This window comes from Podarcis bocagei (genome assembly GCF_964188305.1).
Source record: "Podarcis bocagei genome assembly, chromosome: 16".
In the NCBI taxonomy this organism is placed as follows: Eukaryota; Metazoa; Chordata; class Lepidosauria; order Squamata; family Lacertidae; genus Podarcis; species Podarcis bocagei.
In genome coordinates, this window is record NC_138142.1 from 20878861 (window position 1) to 20899194 (window position 20334).

General features: G+C 48.0%; 1 protein-coding gene across 1 annotated transcript; it reads right to left on the reverse strand.

Annotated features, from left to right (window-relative positions):
* Positions 1-8501: 8501 nt before the first annotated feature.
* LOC308575993 (leukemia inhibitory factor-like) lies at positions 8502-18633 on the reverse strand. Its single transcript, XM_081175181.1, has 3 exons — positions 18483-18633; positions 15450-15604; positions 8502-12137 (listed from the first exon to the last, which is right to left on the reverse strand). The coding sequence occupies exons 1-3, from the start codon at positions 18517-18519 to the stop codon at positions 11655-11657; spliced, it is 675 nt and encodes a 224-aa protein (XP_081031307.1). The 5' UTR covers positions 18520-18633; the 3' UTR covers positions 8502-11654.
* Between the last annotated feature and the right edge of the window lie 1701 nt (positions 18634-20334).

Below are 20334 nucleotides of genomic sequence, written 5' to 3' on the forward strand. Positions count from 1 at the left end.
AAATGTTGGAGGGTATGCTTTCTACTGCCACACCACCAAGACTTTCTCGGTTCCCCTTCTCTATCCCTTTCTGAACTTTTCCTAGTTCCTGATAGAAGAACATATGGATCAGGCCAGTAGCCCATCTGGTCCAGTGTCCTGTCTCACAGTGCCCAGCCAGGTGTTCCCATGGGAAGCCCAGTAGCAAGAATGGAGTGCTCTCCCTCCTTCTGATTCTCAGGCTCTCGGAAGCATACTGTCTCCAGCAGTGGAGGCAGAACACAGCCACTACAGCCAGGAGCCACAGAAAGCGTCATTCACCATACCTGTAAGTGACGGGCTTTACTCTACCTGGAAAAGGCATCCAACTGGATCTCTGATCACCCCAAGGATCTGGCAACCGTTTCCGCCACTGCTGCAGGCGTCCCTCAAGAGGAGCAAAGCTCACCTCTCACCTCCCTTTGCTGCAAGTTACCGGATGAGGTTTGGAAATCAGGGAGGGAGATATTTCTGCAAACGCCATTGTGAAACAGAGGCAAATCTCGTTCGAGAGAGCTTAAACCAGATGGAGATGGTTGCGAGGCCACCTAAAGTTTCCGAGCATAATGGAAAATTGAGGGCATAAGAACACGAGGCTTCCGGATCAGGCCCGTGGCCTGTCTAGTCCAGCAGTGGCCAACCAGAGGCCCCAGTGGGAAGCCCAGCAGCAAGATCTGAGCCTGAGAGGGAGCCAGTCGAACTGCCCTTGGGAGGGAACTCCACAATATGGGAGCAGCCACAGAAAAGGCTCTCTCACGGATCACCAACAGTTGTGCCTCTGATGCCTAGGAGACTGAGCAAATATGCCCACCCAAAGATCGTGGCACCAGGGCAGGTTCCTGTAGGGCAAGGTTTCCCAAACTTGGGTCTCCAGCTCTTTTTGAACTACAATTCCCACCATCCCTGGCCATAGGTCCTGCTAACTAGGGTTGATGGGAGCTGTAGTCCGAAAACAGCTGGAGACCAAAGCTTGGGAAAGACTGATATAGGGAGATATAATCTTTCAGCTAGCATGGGCCCAAGCCACATAGACTCCCTGGTAACTGGTCCCTTGAAGGACCAGGTCGCAGCCTGGGAGTAATTTTGGACTCACAGCTGTCCATGGAGACGGAGATCAACTCTGTGTCCAGGGCAGCTGTTTACCAGCTCCATCTGGTACGCAGGCTGAGACCTTATCTGCCCACAGACTGCCTCACCAGAGTGGTGCATGTTCTGGTTATCTCTCGCTTGGACTACTGCAATGCGCTTTATGTGGGGCTACCTTTGAAGGTGACCCGGAAACTACAACTAATCCAGAATGCGGCAGCTAGACTGGTGACTGGGAGTGGCCGCCGAGACCACATAACACCGGTCTTGAAAGACGTACATTGGCTCCCAGCACGTTTCTGAGCACAATTCAAAGTGTTGGTGCTGACCTTTAAAGCCCTAAATGGCCTCTGTCCAGTATATCTGAAGGAGCGTCTCCACCCCCACCGTTCTACCCGGACACTGAGGTCCAGCGCCGAGGGCCTTCTGGCGGCTCCCTCACTGTGAGAAGCCAAGTTACAAGGAACCAGGCAGAGGGCCTTCTCGGTAGTGGCACCCGCCCTGTGGAACGCCCTCCCACCAGATGTCAAAGAGAACAACAACTACCAGACTTTTAGAAGACATCTGAAGGCAGCCCTGTTTAGGGAAGCTTTTAATGTGTAATAGGTTATTGTATTTTAATATTCTGTTGGAAGCCACCCAGAGTGGCTGGGGAAACACAGCCAGATGACCCAATAGAAACGAACCTGCAAGTTATCACTGAATTGTTGAAACTATGGGAAGGCTTTGCCCTGATCCAGTGAAGAGCTTCATGAATGTGGCTGCTTAAATGTGCATAGCATCTGCTGGATCAGGACTTGAAAAGCACATCAGAGTGTGGGTGCTCCCTATCCACAGAGCATTGCACAAAATTGGGTGGGTTGCCTTCACACCTACATTCCACCTTCTAGGCTCCTGCTTGTCACATGGGAGATATATTTTTATATATTGATTTGAGCAGGTTCAGGGGTCTTGCTACAGGCTTCAGTTCCTCTCGTGGTTACTCGTCAACATGGTTGTGCTATTATTCTATAGCAGTTGCAGAGAAAACCCAGAATGTGCGACTGGCCACAGAATTCAGTTTCCTGTTTTCTTTTTTAAAATGCAAGTTTCTAGTCCTTATGAGTAAGTGCAAGAGATGGTTGAGAGTGTGTGGGCAATGCATGACATGAGATCTCAGAAGTGAGAGTATTTGATGAGTAAAATCTCCAGCAGTCACAGAATGAGGAATCAGTGAAATATATAGGGAAACTCAGGACCATTTCACCTATTAAAATGGTAGCCAGTGCACAACCCACATTCACACAGAGTTTCAGCCATTCCTAGGTCCTTGGCTGATCATAGAATCATAGAGTTGGAAGGGAACACAAGGATCATCTAAGTCCAACCCCCTGAAATGCAGGAATATTTCACCCAGTTTTGGGCTTGAACCCACAACCCTGGGATTAAGAGACTCATGCTCTCCTGACTGAGCTATCCTCTGTGCTAATTTCCCACATTAACCAAAGTAGAGCTAAACATTAATGAATTGATTAGATTTCATTAGATTACAAAGCATTTGATCAAATAAAATGGTGAGTGAATTTTAATGGTCAGTGAATTGATCAGTCAGGAAATGGTCACTGAATTCGTCAGTGAATTTTAATTGCAAAAGAAAAAACCATTTTTAATCGAAATGCCTCTTAAGTTTCGCTTTAACACTTAGAATTTTCAATTACCAAATTTTTGTAATAGGGATTCCACAGCAGCCACTAAACCAGGCATGTCCAAAGTCAGTTTTGGGGGCCTAATTCGGCCCCTGTGGCAGTTTATTTTCTGGGGTAAAACCCTAAAAAAACTCTCAACAACTTCAATCCTAAAAAAAGGTCAACAACTTTGGTTGGCCCTCACGGCCCTTCCCCTTCACTTCATCAAATCTGGCCCTCTTTGAAAAACGTTTGGACACCACTGCACTAAACGGACTAGGTTTTAATTGGTTAAAAACCATTTGAGCAACTAAAAATGTCCTTCCACCTCCCAACCTCCCCATGACTTGCCCAGTAGATATAAACATATCAAAGTTGTGTTTAATATCAGAGCTTGCCTCCTATGACTCAGACCTACATCATCTGGAAACTATGGAAATATGGTGTGTGTTCTCCCCCTTTGTATGCAAATATATGCAGAATTCAAATGATTACCAAATAAGGCAACATAGGCAGCTGCCTTCTAACGAAATAAAATATTGTGGGGCCCAGGTAAGACCAGCCTTGCATAATCAATCACATGACAAAGGGCACACACACCATTTGAATGGGAACGCCCATCAACTTTGTGGAGGCCCGGCCCCCTGAAATATTTCATTGTGGGGGTCAAAGCCTCCACAGCCCCTAGGAGTTGACTCCTATGCTTCTACTGAATCAGACCATTGGTCCATCTAGATCAATGTTGTCTGCACTGACTGGCAGTGGCCTCTCCCGGGTTTCTCAGCCCAACTTGGAAATGAACCTGGGACCTTCAGCATGCAAAGAGCTGGAGCTCTCCTGCGCTTCCTCACCTCTTTGCATCTTTCCCCACAAGTCTCCCGTGGGTTCAGTTCACAGCATCTTGTGGTGGGGCTGGGAGACAACCCCCCCCCCCAAAACCCTGGAGTGCTGCTGCCAGTCATTGTATGATGCTAAGCTAGATGACTCAGCTGCCCTGGCTTGGAATCAGCTTCCTATATCTCTGTATCTTAAGGGACGGGCTGTGGCTCATTGGTAGACCATCTGCCTAGCAGGCATCAAGTCCCAGGTTCAGTCCCTATCATCTCCATGTAAGGCTGGGAGAGACACCTCTTTGAAACCTTAAGAGAGTTGCTGCTGCTCAGTGTTGAGAATACTGAACTGTAAAAAAGGTAAATGACCCCTGGATGGTCAAGTCTAGTCAAAGGTGACTATGGGGTTGTGGTGCTCATCTTGCTTTCAGGCCAAGGGAGCTGGTGTTTGTCCACACAGCTTTCCAGGTGATGCTGCCAGCATGACTAAACCGCTTCTGGCGCAACGGGACACCATGACGGAACCCAGAGTGCACAGAAACGCTGTTTACCTTCCGGCCACAGCAGTACCTATTTATCTACTTGCACTGGTCTGCTTTCGAACTGCTCGGTTGGCAGGAGCTGGGACAGAGCAATGGGAGCTCACCACGCGCGTCCCATACTGAACCATGTGTGTGTGTGTAGGGACGCAGGTGGCACTGTTGTCTAAACCACTGCGCCTCTTGGGCTTGCCGATCATAGAATCATAGAGTTGGAAGAGACCACAAGGGCCATCGAGTCCAACCCCCTGCCAAGCAGGAAACACCATCAGAGCACTCCTGACATATGGTTGTCAAGCCTCTGCTTAAAGACCTCCAAAGAAGGAGACTCCACCACACTCCTTGGCAGCAAATTCCACTGTCAAACAGCTCTTACTGTCAGGAAGCTCTTCCTAATGTTTGGTGGAATCTTCTTTCTTGTAGTTTGTATCCATTGCTCCGTGTCCGCTTCTCTGGAGCAGAAGGTCGGTGGTTTGAATCTCCACAATGGGGTGAGCTCCCGTTCCTCGGTCCCAGCTCCTGCCAACCTAGCAGTTTGAAAGCATGTCAAAGTGCAAGTAGATAAATAGGTACCACTCCGGCAGGAAGGTAAACAGTGTTTCCGTGCGCTGCTCTGGTTTCACCAGAAGCGGCTTAGTCATGCTGGCCACATGGCCTGGAAAAACTGTCTGTGGACAAACGTCGGCTCCCTCGGCCTGTAAAGTGAGATGAGCACCGCAACCCCAGAGTCGTCTGGACTGGACTTAACTGTCAGGGGTCCTTTACCTTTATAGATTTATAGATTTATAGATAGATAGATAGATAGATAGATAGATAGATAGATAGATAGATATGGAACCGCGTCCCATACTGAACTGTATGGTTCATTGGTCTGACGTATAAAGCAGCCATCTATGTTCCCATGTAACTCAAAGAACATAAAGACGAGCTCTCCTGGATCAGACCAATGACCCATCTAGTCTAAGTAACCTGTTCTCACAGTGGCCAACCAGATGCCTGCTGGAAGCCCACAAGCAGGATCTGAGCACAAAATCCCTCTCCCCTTCTGTGGTTTCCAGCAACTAGTATTCAGAAGCAATACTCTCTCTGTGACTGTAAAGGCAGGGCATTGCTAGTGGCCATTGATGGTCTCATTGTGATCTCAGAACCACTGGCAGTCATCTTTGAGAATTCCTGGAGAACAGGCGAAGTCCCGGCAGACTGGAGGAGGGCAAATGTTGTCCCTATTTTCAAAAAGGGGAAAAGAGAGGAGCCAAATAATTACCGCCCAGTCAGTCTGACATCAATACCAGGGAAGATTCTGGAGCAGATCATTAAGCAAACAGTCTGTGAGCACCTAGAAAGGAATGCTGTGATCACCAATAGTCAGCATGGATTTCTGAAGAACAAGTCATGTCAGGCTAACCTGATCTCATTTTTTGACAGAATTACAAGCCTGGTAGATGAAGGGAACGCAGTGGATGTAGCCTACCTTGATTTCAGCAAGGCATTTGACAAGGTGCCCCATGATATTCTTGTAAAGAAGCTGGTAAAATGTGGTCTTGACTATGCTACCACTCAGTGGATTTGTAACTGGCTGACGGACTGAACCCAAAGGGTGCTCATCAATGGTTCCTCTTCATCCTGGAGAAGAGTGACTAGTGGGGTGCCACAGGGTTCTGTCTTGGGCCCGGTCTTATTCAACATCTTTATCAACGACTTGGATGATGGACTCAAGGGCATCCTGATCAAATTTGCAGATGACACCAAACTGGGAGGGGTGGCTAACACCCCAGAGGACAGGATCACACTTCAAAACGACCTTGACAGATTAGAAAACTGGGCAAAAACAAACAAGATGAATTTTAACAGGGAGAAATGTAAAGTATTGCACTTGGGCAAAAAAAATGAGAGGCACAAATACAAGATGGGTGACACCTGGCTTGAGAGCAGTACATGTGAAAAAGATCTAGGAGTCTTGGTTGACCACAAACTTGACATGAGCCAACAGTGTGACGCGGCAGCTAAAAAAGCCAATGCAATTCTGGGCTGCATCAGTAGGAGTATAGCATCTAGATCAAGGGAAGTAATAGTGCCACTGTATTCTGCTCTGGTCAGACCTCACCTGGAGTACTGTGTCCAGTTCTGGGCACCACAGTTCAAGAAGGACACTGACAAACTGGAACGTGTCCAGAGGAGGGCAACCAAAATGGTCAAAGACCTGGAAACGATGCCTTATGAGGAACGGCTAAGGGAGCTGGGCATGTTTAGCCGGGAGAAGAGGAGGTTAAGGAGTGATATGATAGCCATGTTCAAATATATAAAAGGATGTCACATAGAGGAGGGAGAAAGGTTGCTTTCTGCTGCTCCAGAGAAGCGGACACGGAGCAATGGATCCAAACTACAAGAAAGAAGATTCCACCTAAACATTAGGAAGAACTTCCTGACAGTAAGAGCTGTTCGACAGTGGAATTTGCTGCCAAGGAGTGTGGTGGAGTCTCCTTCTTTGGAGGTCTTTAAGCAGAGGCTTGACAACCATATGTCAGGAGTGCTTTGATGGTGTTTCCTGCTTGGCAGGGGGTTGGACTCGATGGCCCTTGTGGTCTCTTCCAACTCTATGATTCTATGATTCTTGTCTCAGTGGGTAGAGAATGAGACTCTTAATCTCAGGGTCATGGGTAAGAGCCCCATGTTGGGCAAACGATTCCTGCATTGCAGGGGGCGTGGACTTGATGATCCATGGGGTCCCTTCCAACTCTATGATTCTCCTCCATGAATTTGTCTTTCAAAATCATCCAAGTTGGTGGCCATTACTGCCCCCTTAGGGGAGTGAGTTCCACTGTTTGTCTATGCTTTCTGTGAAGAAGACCTTTCGATCATCTGTTCTGAATCTTCCAGCATTCAGCTTCATGGAAGGTCCACAAGCTTCAGTGCTATGAGAGAGGGAGAAAAATGTTTTCTATGCCCACTCCCTACATGCTCTGCATAATTTTATTTTACTCTGTATTTCACATTATCTGAATTGCACATTTCAATTGAAAACTAACAGCCAGTTCTTTGACATTGGGTCTTGGGCTGTAAATATGGAGCCATTGCTGAAGTTCCCTTAAAAAAAAAAGAAGGCAATTATTTGCTTGCTTATTTAAAATACAGTGGTACCTCGTGTTACATACGCTTCAGGTTACATACGCTTCAGGTTGCAGACTCCGCTAACCCAGAAATAGTGCTTCAGGTTAAGAACTTTGCTTCAGGATGAGAACAGAAATTGTGCTCCAGCGGCGTGGCAGCAGCGGGAGGCCCCATTAGCTAAAGTGGTGCTTCAGGTTAAGAACAGTTTCAGGTTAAGAACCGACCTCCGGAATCAATTAAGTACTTAACCTGAGGTACCACTGTAGTTATATTCCACCTGGCCTCAAAGCTCAATAACTCGATAAGAGTAACTCAATAAGTGAAACTGGATGTACAATGGCAAATCATAAGATTATTTATTTTATGAAAATACAAAAAAACACAAGATTTATATTAATATCAGAAAACAGGTCAGTGCAGGTGGAACATTATCATTCCACAAAGTCACACTCATACAACCAAGGCTGAATGCTTTTACTTATACAAACATACGTCATCCACTCTGGAAGAATAAATAAACCTGAGAAAACAAGTCCCATCTGCAGGACAGCAATGTGTTATTAAGTTAACTTTTACAAATATGTACATGTTATATAAATATTGACTGCAACATTTTAAATAGGCTTTCCCAGTGCAAAGGTGCTCTCCTAAAAATAAAAATCAGTGAAGTTTCAATAAATAATAGAACCTTAACATCGGAAATAGAAAGAATTCTATATACTGCACATTGGCTGCTGAAAGTCTAAAAATAAAAAGGCAGTGTGTTGTCTCCGAAGCCAGTCTTCCTCAAAGGAGATGCATTTAAGTTAATGAACATGACTATATCTTACTTCCACTGGTATCAGTGGGTCTCCTCTCACTGGGACTAGCCTTGGATGCAACCCAGTAGCATATTAATTTAAAAATATATGCATTGTAAATATCTTCAGTCAACCCTCTCCATGTCCAACTGCCTGCAGAAGAACTCAGGTGTCTTGGTGACATTTCTGAAAGATTTTCTATGACAGTGCAGCTGTCCTCCCCACCCCACCCCCAAAAAACTTAGGGTGTTGAAATCTCTGATCTGTAGCAACTTAGCTGTAGATTTGTACTTATTTATGGACATCATTCGCCGAAGAATTGATGCTTTTGATGCTTTTGAATTATGGTGCTGGAGGAGACTCTTGAGATTGCAAGAAGATCAAACCTATCCATTCAGCCCTGAGTGCTCACTAGAAGGACAGATCGTGAAGCTGAGGCTGCAATACTTTGGCCACCTCATGAGAAGAGAAGACTCCCTGGAAAAGACCCTGATGTTGGGAAAGATGGAGGGCACAAGGAGAAGGGGACGACAGAGGACGAGATGGTTGAACAGTGTTCTCGAAGCTACCAGCATGAATTTGACTAAACTGTGGGAGGCAGTGGAACACAGGAGTGCCTGGCGTGCTCTGGTCCATGGGGTCATGAAGAGTCGGACATGACTAAACAACTAAACAACAACAACAATGGACGTCATCCCTGTGCATAGCTCCTGGGAGGCACTATGTAAGAACATCATAGGAGGTTGCTGGATCAGGCCCATTTGTTCCAGACTCCTGTAGCCACAGTGGCCTCCCAGATGCCTTTGGGAACCAGGCAAGTAGGTCCTGAGCACTCTCCTTTTCTGGGGCTTCCAGCAACTGGTATTCAGAAGCCTTACTGCCTCGCACTGTGGAAGCAGAGCACAGGATCATTTATGGTCAGCCACAATATTGTTATCCTTCATGCATTTGTCCAATCCTCTTTTAAAGCCAACCAAGTTGCTGGCCATCACCGTCTCATGTAGCAGAGAGTTCCAGATGTGCCTACATCTGGGAAGTTTCCTCCAAAACGATTCCTACACAGGAATATAACTCAGCAGATTGTCGTCCACATAACCTCCAGGTAACGGCAGAGATAAACCTGCCTTTAATTATGAAAGCACAACACATAAGGGAGGGCAGTATAAGGTAAAGGGTAAAGGGACCCCTGACCATTAGGTCCAGTCATGGCCGACTCTGGGGTTGTGGCGCTCATCTCGCTTTATTGGCCGAGGGAGCCAGCGTACAGCTTCCGGGTCATGTGGCCAGCAGGACTAAGCTGCTTCTTGCGAACCAGAGCAGCACACGGAAACGCCATTTACCTTCCCGCCGAAGTGGTACCTATTTATCTACTTGCACTGGCGTGCTTTCGAACTGCTAGGTGGGCAGGAGGAGTGACCGAGCAACGGGAGCTCACCCCGTCACGGGGATTCGAACCGCCAACCTTCTGATCAGCAAGTCCTAGGCTCTGTGGTTTAACCCACAGCGCCACCCACGTCCCTATAACCTCCAGGTAAAGGCAGAGATAAACCCGCCTTTAATTATGAAAGCACAACACATAAGGAAGGGCAGTATATCGCCCCCTAAAAGGAAAACCACCCCCAAGCAGATCTCTCCGGGCTTTTGGACTAAAATGAGATATGTGCCTGCACGAGTGAGTCCTGTCTTTTATCTGTCCAGAATCTCCCCAACACTCAGCTTCACCGGTTGTCCATGAGTTCGAGGCCAGGGGAAAGACTTCTTTTCTCTGTCTACTTTCTCGCAGAATTTTCTAAATGCCTATTATGTCACCTCCAACTTGCCTTTTCTCAGAACTGAAAATTCCCAAGCGCTGCAAACATTCCTCATCGGGGAGTCACCCTGAGTAAAGCCGTGGCTACAGGTAATTTGCTGCAGGCAAGACAGGCTCATTGAGGATTACTGCTGAAAACTTTCCCCCCCAGGCAGTGGCTCTACACTGGGAAAATCCCCCTGATCTAAATATGCCACAGGCAACTCCCAGCATCATCTCCCTCCTGAAAGGTGTAGATTCCACTGTCCAGTGACATACCGGGAAAATAGAACCCGGGGGTGGAGTTATGCAGATGAAGAGGAGGGACCATGCAAATGAAAGCTGGCTCAGTTTTCTGCGGCTTCCAGTGATGGTTTTCCAATGGGAGTAGGCAACTTGACTGCAGCCTGAGACATGGTCCAAAGAGTGTCACCTGCAACCATGTGTTTACCAACCTTTTTTTGTGGAGAGGGCGGCAAATGTAGCCCCTTTCCTTTCTCTCTTCTGCACTGCAGAGGGTTGGACCAGATCATCCTTTAGGTCCCCTTCCAGCCCTACAGTTTTCTGTGGTTCTATGACTAGCTGCCGTTTCGTTCCCATGGGAAAGCCACAACTTGGATTGGAAGTAAACAGGTGAATGGGTGAGTCCTGCTCACCCCCGCCTTTAGATCACAGAAACAACTTCTGCCTAGCAAAGGGAAGAGAGCATTTGCCTGTCAAAATCACATGCCGTCGGCTGTGGGGCTTCTGCTCCTTCTGCAACATGCAGCGATTTAGTCAAGCAGGGGATATTGAATCACTGCGGGAAAATCATTGTGCTATGATGGACAGCCATCCTCAGCTGGCCTCTGCTGATGCCCTGGAGTAACCTCTGAAGTGGATCCTTCCCAGGGATCTATTGCTGCAATCAAAACAGCAACAGCCCTTCAAACGCTAATTCAGCTGCCCCTCCCCATTTTATAATTTGTGCAATCTTATCTTGCTCCCTAATTCAGCTGCCCCCCCATAATCAATAAAAAATCAATACAAATCTGAGGTTCTGCCTACCCCTAACAAAAGCCTGCCCCTTAACAAAAATCCTGGCTATGCCCATGTGTATAGATGATATCGTTTTAAAGTGTAGCATACCAACCAAGAGAAAAGTATTCCTGTCCATGTGCAAAGTTCCTGAGGCCAAAGTGTTCCTGTCCTTGTGCAAAGTACATTCTATGTGGGCGACACACACATTTCCTCAGTGGGAAATATAGGAGGCCCCTTTGTGCAAAGTGCCAGCTGAGCAAAAGGCAGCGAATCTCTGCCCCTATATCGTTCCTCTTCTTAATGCTGCCTTCTGTTCCACTCTTCTTGAATTCTGGATCTCAGGCCTGGCAACAGCCTATACTGCACAGAGCCTGGAGACAGGAAACAAAAGCTGTGAGGCAAGACTGAAGAACAAGCGCCCTAGCTCAGTGGTTAGAGCATCTGACCCACACGGAGAGGACGCCAGGTTCAGTCCCCGCCATCTTCAGGTAGTGTTGGGAGAGACCTAGTCCGAGACACCGCAGAGCTGCTGGCAGTCAGTGTAGACAATACTGAGCTAGGTGGCCTCCGCTATAAGGCAGTTCACTGTGTCCCTGTCAGCAACAAAGGGCCATAATCTGTGTTTTGAAACATGTCACCCAAAGGCCTCTTCATGTCTTGAGGGCACTGCTTCTGCATTTGGGCTGGTCTTGCACGCAGATGCCTTCTGAGTTATTATTGTCTTTCGGGGAGGCTGATGAAATTCCATGTTTCTTTTCCTTTTTTCTTTTTTGAAAAAGAACACGCTTTTGATGAGTCAGTCAGAAAGCTGCAGCCGGCTTAGTCCTGTTTCTCTTTTTCTGACGCTCTGCCCCTTTCCCTTTGGCTAGGTGCTTTCTGAAGGCCTTTGCCAAGTCGCCAATCAGCTTGGAGTAGTTACTGAGCACCCGGCAGCCGTCAATCTTTTGCTGGAAGGCCGATGGGTCCGTAGGTCTCGCTGGAAGGGTGACGGCGGGCAGAGTCAGACCCTGCAGGCAGAGGGTGCACTGAGTATTGGTGACCAGGCCGGTCACTTGCTGCTGGGCTTTTTCCAATTGGCTGTGCAACGCCTCGTGGGGACCAGTCAGTCTGCTTTGCTGCTCTCTGATGAGCAAGAGGGAGTCTTTCAAACAGAGTGCTGTCCTGTACAACTCCTGCAGCATAAGATTCTGCGGTTTCCTAGCAATATTGCTATCTGGGAACCAGGGAACTGGCGTCATGCTGCAAAGCTGGTCCGCATCTTGCACCAAGCCCATATGGGTCAACTAGAGACAAAAACAGAGGCATGTCAATTATTGGCTTATTGATGAAGACTGGCTTCGCTTCTTTGAATATATTATCTTCCCATATCGCTCTGACTTCCTGTTCTTCACTACGGTGGCGGTATTTAAATCCCACCTGATATTCAGTGAAGTATTATTGTAATTTGGCGCAGAGGTTTGCTGCTGTTATATTTCATTTCTGCAACTCTGTGGTGCTTTTTCTTTGTTAAAGGTAAAGGTAAAGGGACCATTAGGTCCAATCCTGGCCGACTCTGGGGTTGCGGCGCTCATCTCGCTTTATTGGCCGAGGGAGCCGGCGTACAGCTTCTGGGTCATGTGGCCAGCATGACTAAGCCGCTTCTGGCGAACCAGAGCAGGGCACGGAAACACCGTTTACCTTCCTGCCTATTTATCTACTTGCACTTTGACGTGCTTTCGAACTGCTAGGTTGGCAGGAGCTGGGACCGAGAAACGGGAGCTCACCCTGTCACAGGGATTCGAACCGCCGACCTTCTGATCGGCAAGTCCTAGGTTCCGTGGTTTAACCCACAGTGCCACCCGCGTCCCATTTTCTTTTTCTGTGCCTACCTTCTTTTCTGTTACCTTCTTTTTCTGTGCCTACATGCTTTTGTTTATAACAAAAATTCAAAATAAAAAAGTTCAAAAAGTCATTTTTGGCATATGTCTTTTAATTCTAACCAACAGAGACTGGCCTAGCCCTGTGGATCACTCGGCTGGTAGAGCGTGAGACCCTTAATCTCAGGGTCGAGGGTTTGAGCCCCACATTCGACAAAAGATACCTCCTTTGCAAGGGGTTAGACTAGATTACCCTCATGGTGCCTTCCAATTCTATAATTCTATTCTATTAGGGCAAATAAGGTGCTTGCCCTCTCAACTTCAGTCTGTCCTCAGCCAGCACCCACCTGTCTGCCTGCTTTTTGCAACCAATCCGGGGGGTTGGGATCTGTAGTTTGTTAAGGGTGCTGAGAGTTGTTAGGAAGCTTCCTGTCCCCCTCTCAGATCTACAATTCCCAGAGTTCCCTGTGAAGAGGGACTGATTGTTAAATCACTCTCGATTGTAGCTCTGGGAAGGGAATATGGGTCCCCCAGCAACTCACATCATCCTTCACCAAGGCCGGCCCACCTATTAGCCCGGCTGAGGCAGTTGCCTCAGGCGGCAGACTGGGAACAGCTGGGTGTACAGCAGATCTGAGGAGCCTCCGTAGCCACCTGCCTAGATTCGTTTTCTCCTCTTCTGCTGCTCTGAAGGCCCTCAGAGGAGTGTATCATTCGCCACCACCTGGCAAGAGCAAGGCCAGTACCGCCGACTCCCCTCCAGCCTCCTTTTCTCTCCCCCGCTACCATCAATGCGCCAGGGCTTTCCTGGGCCACCTCCAGTCACCTCAGGTGGCAGCAGAGAGATATAGGCAGCAGTGGCAGATTTTCTTTTTTCCGTTAAGCAACAAAATGTCTTCGGCTGGCCCTGCCCTTGACAAACTACAGTTCCCAGAATCCTCTGGAGGAAGCTGTGTCTGTCTGAGTGGTATCATAGTGCTTTGAATGTGGGCTTAGTCTCAGGGTTGCCCTTGTAGGACTCAGGTGGGTTCGACACACAGATAAAAACCGTTCTGAAAATGCTCTTTTTAAAAGGCGTTTTTTAAAACACATTGAATTTTCCATATGGTTCACCATCGCCATCTAGTGTCACATTGTATATTGTACTCCAAACACGCTTAAAACGTTTTATTTGCAGCTGTATAGCTGAGTCCTCAGTGGGGGACGAAACCAGGATTAGTTGGCTCCGCCTGTCGTTGGCTCTGTCGCCACCTGCTGTTGGCTGTGGTGCCTTCCTCCCTACACCAATCCCACTGGGCGCCAGCCATCACTGATTCAAACAGCTGATATCACCAAAATGTAGGGCAAAGCAAAAAAAATCTGAAGAGGGCAGGATTTCTCTACCACTGGGGTTGCTGGAATGAGCAACAGCCGCAGGCAAACAGGAAGGGCAGCAGGAAGTATGTCATAGAATAGCAACTTCCTGTTGTGGTGTGACAGAATGTGACCTTCTGTGCCAGGCTGGCAACAAAGTGATTGCTTATTGTCCCCCAGATGTGAGTCAAAACACAAGTGCGGTTTGTATACGTTGACAGGTTTGTGCGGGCATGCAAATGAACAGAAGTAGCAAGGCCGGCCCTATCCTTAGGCAAAGTGAGCCAACCGCCTCTGGCGGCAGATACTGGAGGGCAACAGTAGCGGCTTCTTGCTCCTCCTAATCCATTCTCCTCTGATTTGTATATTCTGGCCTGCTGCCTCCAGTGGGTTGTAACCAATGCTAGTCCTACTCGGAGCAAACCCATTGGAATTAATGTATCTACTGTATGTCTATCATTACTGTTAATTTCAATGGGTCTACTCTGAGGGGGACTAACATTGACTACAACCCAGTATCCTGTCCGCAGGGTTGAAATAAGATCCAGCTACCTGTATTATTGGTTGCCAAAGAAATGTTTCTTTCTGGTGCTTTTCTGAAAGTGCAGAACATCGGAAGGGCACCAGACTGAGGAACTGTGATTTGGACTGCAGTTCTAACCTCATTTATCTGAGAGTAAGCCCCACAGAATTCAATAGGACTGACTTCTGAAGAGGGGTATGGGGAAATTCTGATGGAAACAGGGAGTGGAAATTGCTACGGTTTGGTTTCAGTCCACAAACAAGATGTGTTTGATTACATTCCTCACCACCAACACACTTGCATTGTTTCGTCGGCACTGAAATTGATGTGGTGGAATAACATAATGACATTATTATTATTATTATTATTATTATTATTATTATTATTATTATTGCAATGGAAGACAGCTTGGAGTCGTTCAATGGCATACAGAAATGTGTTTCGTGCAAAATTAGAAGATGACCCACTATTCTGAATAATAATTAACAATAATATTAACAGCCTGCCCTTCACCCTGAAGCCCAACAACTAAAACAGCGTGTTGAAAACAACTTACAACACCAGAAATGAAGTGGGTTCTAAAAATATCCATCTCAAGTGTCGTAAGTCAGGGTAAAGAGGTGTATCTTATGTAACTAACTGAGCACACAAATGATCTAAATTATGTAATTCCGCCACAGCGGGACAGATAACATCGTTTTTTGCAGAAGGCAAACTGCAACAGAATGTAAACAGAGTTGTATGTGAGGAATGCAGGGGTAGGATAGCAAGTGATTCCTTCTTACACCCCTACTTCCGAGTAGGCATTGCTCTGTTAGATCCCCTTGTAGGATGTCCGAGTGAATCAATCCCAGTTTACTTACATAGGACTTGTAGAGCTTCCGGGCAGGCCTCCTCATCGACATAACCAGTCGCTTTGTTTGGAGGAGGGTCTCTGAACCTGCAAAGCAGAGTTGGCAGGAGCTGGAGCTGGAACTCACTGGTGTCACGCCCAGGAGAACGAGTGGGGTCACCACGACTGGATGAGAAGATAGAGACAAGGAGCAAGTGAGAGAGGCAGGATCCACGGAAGACGGCTGTCTCCAAAGTCCCAAGGCAAGCAGACTTGGGAGTCATTCAACGATACAGTGGTACCTCAGGTTACATACGCTTCAGGTTACATACACTTCAGGTTACAGACTCCACTAACCCAGAAATAGTGCTTCAGGTTAAGAACTTTGCTTCAGGATGAGAACAGAAATCGCGCAGCAGCGGCGCGGAAGCAGTGGGAGGCCCCATTAGCTAAAGTGGTGCTTCAGGTTAAGAACAGTTTCAGGTTAAGAACGGACCTCCGGAACGAATTAAGTACTTAACCTGAGGTACCACTGTATATGGAAATGCATTTTGCACAAAAATTAGAAGATTTTGTTATTTAAATTAATCGGCCAAGCATTGCTCCTCCATGAGCACAACAGCATCCAAGCAATCTTTTGAATTTATCCACAAGAGCAGAGATTTTCAACCTTTTTGAGTCCACAGCTCCCTTGACCTTTCTATGGCATCCCTGTGGGGCTCAGGATCCCAGTTTTGTCACCCCTTGCCTGCAACCCCTCAACCTTTTTCAAACATCCCCCCCCCCCGAAGAGCGCTCCCTCAGCCTCCTCTCTTCTCCCCTCTCCTTGGGAGTCGTCTGGGCAGCTGCCGCCACTGCCACTGGTCTCTGAGCTAATCTCCCACCCTGCCCCAAAGAGCGGTGCCTCCTCACACTCCCCACAGGGGCCTGGGAAGAGGATGCCCCCAGCCTTAGTGGCCCAAAGGAGACTGGGCAAAGGTGAACATGCGGCCAGCACCTTACCTTGGGGAGTCAGCAGTGGCAGCAGCAGGCGCTGCCAAGGCCTGCATGGCGGAAAGGCTCCCCTTCAGCACCGGGCACTCAGCTCCCAGGCAGGCCTTGCACACAGCAAGCACAAGAAAGGCCAGCACAGCGCCAGCCTGCCTGGTCTCCCACTTGCCTGTCCATTCCCAACAGCAAGGGCTGGCGGACTGGCTGGCTGGGCTCCCTCAACCACTTGCTTGCTTACTCCTAGGCCACCTCAGCTCCTGGCAACCAGCCCCCGAGGCACCATTTTCCTCGAGAGTTTGTAGCCAGGGCTGCTGCAAGGAAGAGTCGTGCAAGCTTTTGGGGACGCAAGAGGGCATCAGAGGAGAGAGGGAAGAAAAAGGACAGAGGCTAACGTTGCCCACGGCACTCCTGACCATCATTCAAAGCGCCCTAGGGTGCCACGGCACACTGGTTGAAAACCACTGCATAAGAGTTTCTGGCTGGCCCACTGCTGGGGGTCATTAGATATTTCTAAAGCAGGTTGACATTTCTCCGCAAAGGAATAATGGGTTAAGGTCTCAAGATGTGTGCTGGTGGGTGCATGTTGTATGCATGCATGTATGTAAATATGACATGTATGTGCTGTATGTATACATATTCCTTTTATATTCCACCTTTCCTCCAAGGATATCAAGGTTATGTGCATCGTTGTTCTCCTCCTCCCCATATTTTATCCAAACAACAACCCTGTGAGGTGGGTTAGGCTGAGAGTGAGTGTTGGACCCAGTGAGCTTCAGGTCCTGGTCCAGTGCTCTAACCACTACACCACACGTGTGTGTGTGTGTGTGTGTGTGTGTGTGTGTGTGTGTGTGTACATGTATGTAATATACATGTACACACACATACTGATTGTTCTACTGGAATAATTTGCGCTTGCAAATAAAGCAAAAGTGGCAATTAAAAACAGTGGCGGCATACATAGCATAGATTTAAAGCACACGACTGACCCCAAAGAATCCCAGGCATTGTTGTTTACCCTCGCAGAGCTAGAATTCCCAGATCTACAGTTCTCAGGATTCTCTGTTGGGGTGGGAGAAATGTGTTTTAAATACTTCTGCATGCAGAAGGTCCCTCTCTCTGCACCTGAAAACCTAAGGTAAAGGTAAAGGGACCCCTGACCATTAGGTCTAGTTGTGACCGACTCTGGGGTTGCGGCGCCCATCTCACTTTATTGGCCGCAGGAGCCTGCGTACAGCTTCCGGGTCATGTGGCCAGCATGGGTAAGCCACTTCTGGCGAACCAGAGCAGCGCACAGAAACGCCGTTTACCTTCCCGCTGCAGCGGTACCTATTTATCTACTTGCGATTTGACGTGCTTTCAAACTGCTAGATTGGCAGGAGCAGGGACCGAGCAACGGGAGCTCACCCTGTCGCAGGGATTTGAACCGCCAACCCCCTGATCGGCAAGTCCTAGGCTCTGTGGTTTAACCCACAGCGCCACCCACGTCCCAACCTGAAACCCTAGAGAGCTGCTATTTGTCCGATTGGGCCCTTGTGGATGTGAAAACACTGAGCTTCCATATGTATATCTGCATTGCTGGCTGTGGCTGATGGGAGTTGTGGTCCGAAACATCTATAGGGCACCAGGTTGGGGAAGTTAGCTGAAGGTGTGTTCAAAAGCTGGGTGCAGTGCTGGTTCCCCATGGATCCTGTTTCCAGAGTCTTAGAGGTAAACAGCCACGACACACAGAGGAGCAGACCAGATGCTGGGAACGAAACAATGCAGTACCCCTTGCCAGCCCTACTCAGAGTAGACCCATTGAAATTAATGGACATGGCTAACCTAGGCCCATTAATATCAGCGGGTCTGCTCTGTGCAGGACTAGCGTTGGCTACAACCCTCTGTACTCCAGCCATTCCATTTATCTGCCTAGCTCTGTCTTGTCACCTCATTAACAAACCAACACAAAATAACTGTTAGAACTGAGTAGCACACATGGAAAGAGGAACTTGAAAAAAGAGCAGGGAAAAGAGAAGACACAGAATAGGCCAGCATCCCAGGCAAAAGGAAGGAGAGAGCGAGATTCACCACGTACCGAGACAAACGGCAATCAGCCGGGGCTTCAACACCATGCTCAGACCGCCACGGGGTTGTTCAGCCAGCCACTGCTTCCTTCACAAATGGCTCAATGAAGGTGGAAGTTGAGTCTTCCTCCCAACCCCACCCCGCTTGCTGATTAGCCGAACTCTGCTTTCAGGGTGTGACATTGCGTGGTGGAAAGAAAAGAGAAGAAGGAAAAAAAACGAGAAAAAGAAGAAGCGCCGTGGACCAGCCTCAATGAGTCTCTCAATGTGCGGTCTCCCACAGGAAATACATCCTGCCCCCGGGTCTTTGAATTAAGTTCCTCGAGGTCATCGTGTTTCCTGGGTGCCAGCTACCCAAGACAGTCTAACTGTGTCTAACTGGGTTACCGAACCCCACTTCTCATGGTAGCAGGGTTCCAGTGATTTGGTGTCAAAACCAGGAGGGTGGGCAGGCGGTTATAGCTCAAAGCAGTGGTTGACTTTTGCCAACCTAGGACCCAAATGTTTTGTGCAGCTATTCCCATCATCCCAGCCAACATGTCAAATTTAGACTATAGCGCCCATCGTAACAGCCATGCTAGCTGAGGCTGATGGAAATTGTAGTCCAAAAAACACTGTACAGTGGTACCTCGGGTTAAGTACTTAATTCGTTCCGGAGGTCCGTTCTTAACTTGAAACTGTTCTTAACCTGAAGCACCACTTTAGCTAATGGGCCTCCCGCTGCTGCTGCCACGCCGCCGGAGCACGATTTCTGTTCTCATCCTGAAGCAAAGTTCTTAACCCGAGATAAATATTTCTGGGTTAGTGGAGTCTGTAACCTGAAGCGTATGTAACCCAAGGTACCACTAAACTGAGACCCATTGTCTAAGCACAACTTACCCATTATATTATCAAATATAGACGCGGTGTGATTTATTACAGCGCTTGCATGCGTTATTTATAGTCGCATCGTCTCAAAGTGGTAACAGACCACAACAAATAGATAGTTCTTACTTATTTTAAAGTATTTCTACCCTGCCATTCAGCCCAAAAGGCTCCTGTAGCAGTTTTACGTAAGATCAATAACAAACAAGGCAGTCCCTGCCTAAAGGCCCACAATCTAAAAAACTGACACAAAAGGAAAAAGGGAGAAGAAGAGAGGAAAACAAGGAACTCGCACACCAGTTCTTAAGTTCTTAGAATAATCAACTTGAAGGGAAACAGTTCAGAGAAAAGTAAGGAGTCAGACTGAGCTCATCTCTCTGTCTGATGTTGGCCACCAACTTGAATGGTTTTCAAGTAAAACATGGTAGAAGATAAAGCTATTGATTGTGGCTACTACTGTAGTCATGACGCAGGTGGCGTTGTGGATTAAACCACAGAGCCTAGGACTTGCCGATCAGAAGGTCGGTGATTCGAATCCCTACGACGGGGTGAGCTCCTGTTGCTCGGTCCCTGCTCCTGCCAACCTAGCAGTTTGAAAGCACATCAAAGTGCAAGTAGATAAATAGGTACCGCTCCGGCGGGAAGGTAAACAGAGTTTCCGTGCACTGCTCTGGTTCGCCAGAAGCGGCTCAGTCATGCTGGCCACATGATCCGGAAGCTGTACGCCGGCTCCCTCGGCCAATAAAGCGAGATGAGCGCCACAACCAACAGAGTCGGCCACGACTGGACCTAATGGTCAGGGGTACCTTTACCTTTAATAGTCATTGTCAGAGCTGCTTGAAGATCCTAGCTCACAGAGGATCACGCTAGCCAGCGATCATTAAGTAAAAGTCTTTATTGAATTACAGTTTCCATTCTCACGCTGCTGCGCGCAAACTCTACGTCTAGTAGCTAGATCGGCGAAGCTCCGTCTGAGTCTCCGCCCCGTGTGCACCAACT

Coding starts and splice junctions, on each gene's coding strand:
- LOC308575993 (XM_081175181.1), bottom strand. CDS start 18,519: ATGGTGTTGAAGCCCCGGCTGATTGCCGTTTGTCTCG. Junction 15,605..18,482: donor GCTGATTGCCGTTTGTCTCG/GTACGTGGTGAA, acceptor CTTCTCATCCAG/TCGTGGTGACCCCACTCGTT. Junction 12,138..15,449: donor GGAAGCTCTACAAGTCCTAT/GTAAGTAAACTG, acceptor TTTTGTCTCTAG/TTGACCCATATGGGCTTGGT.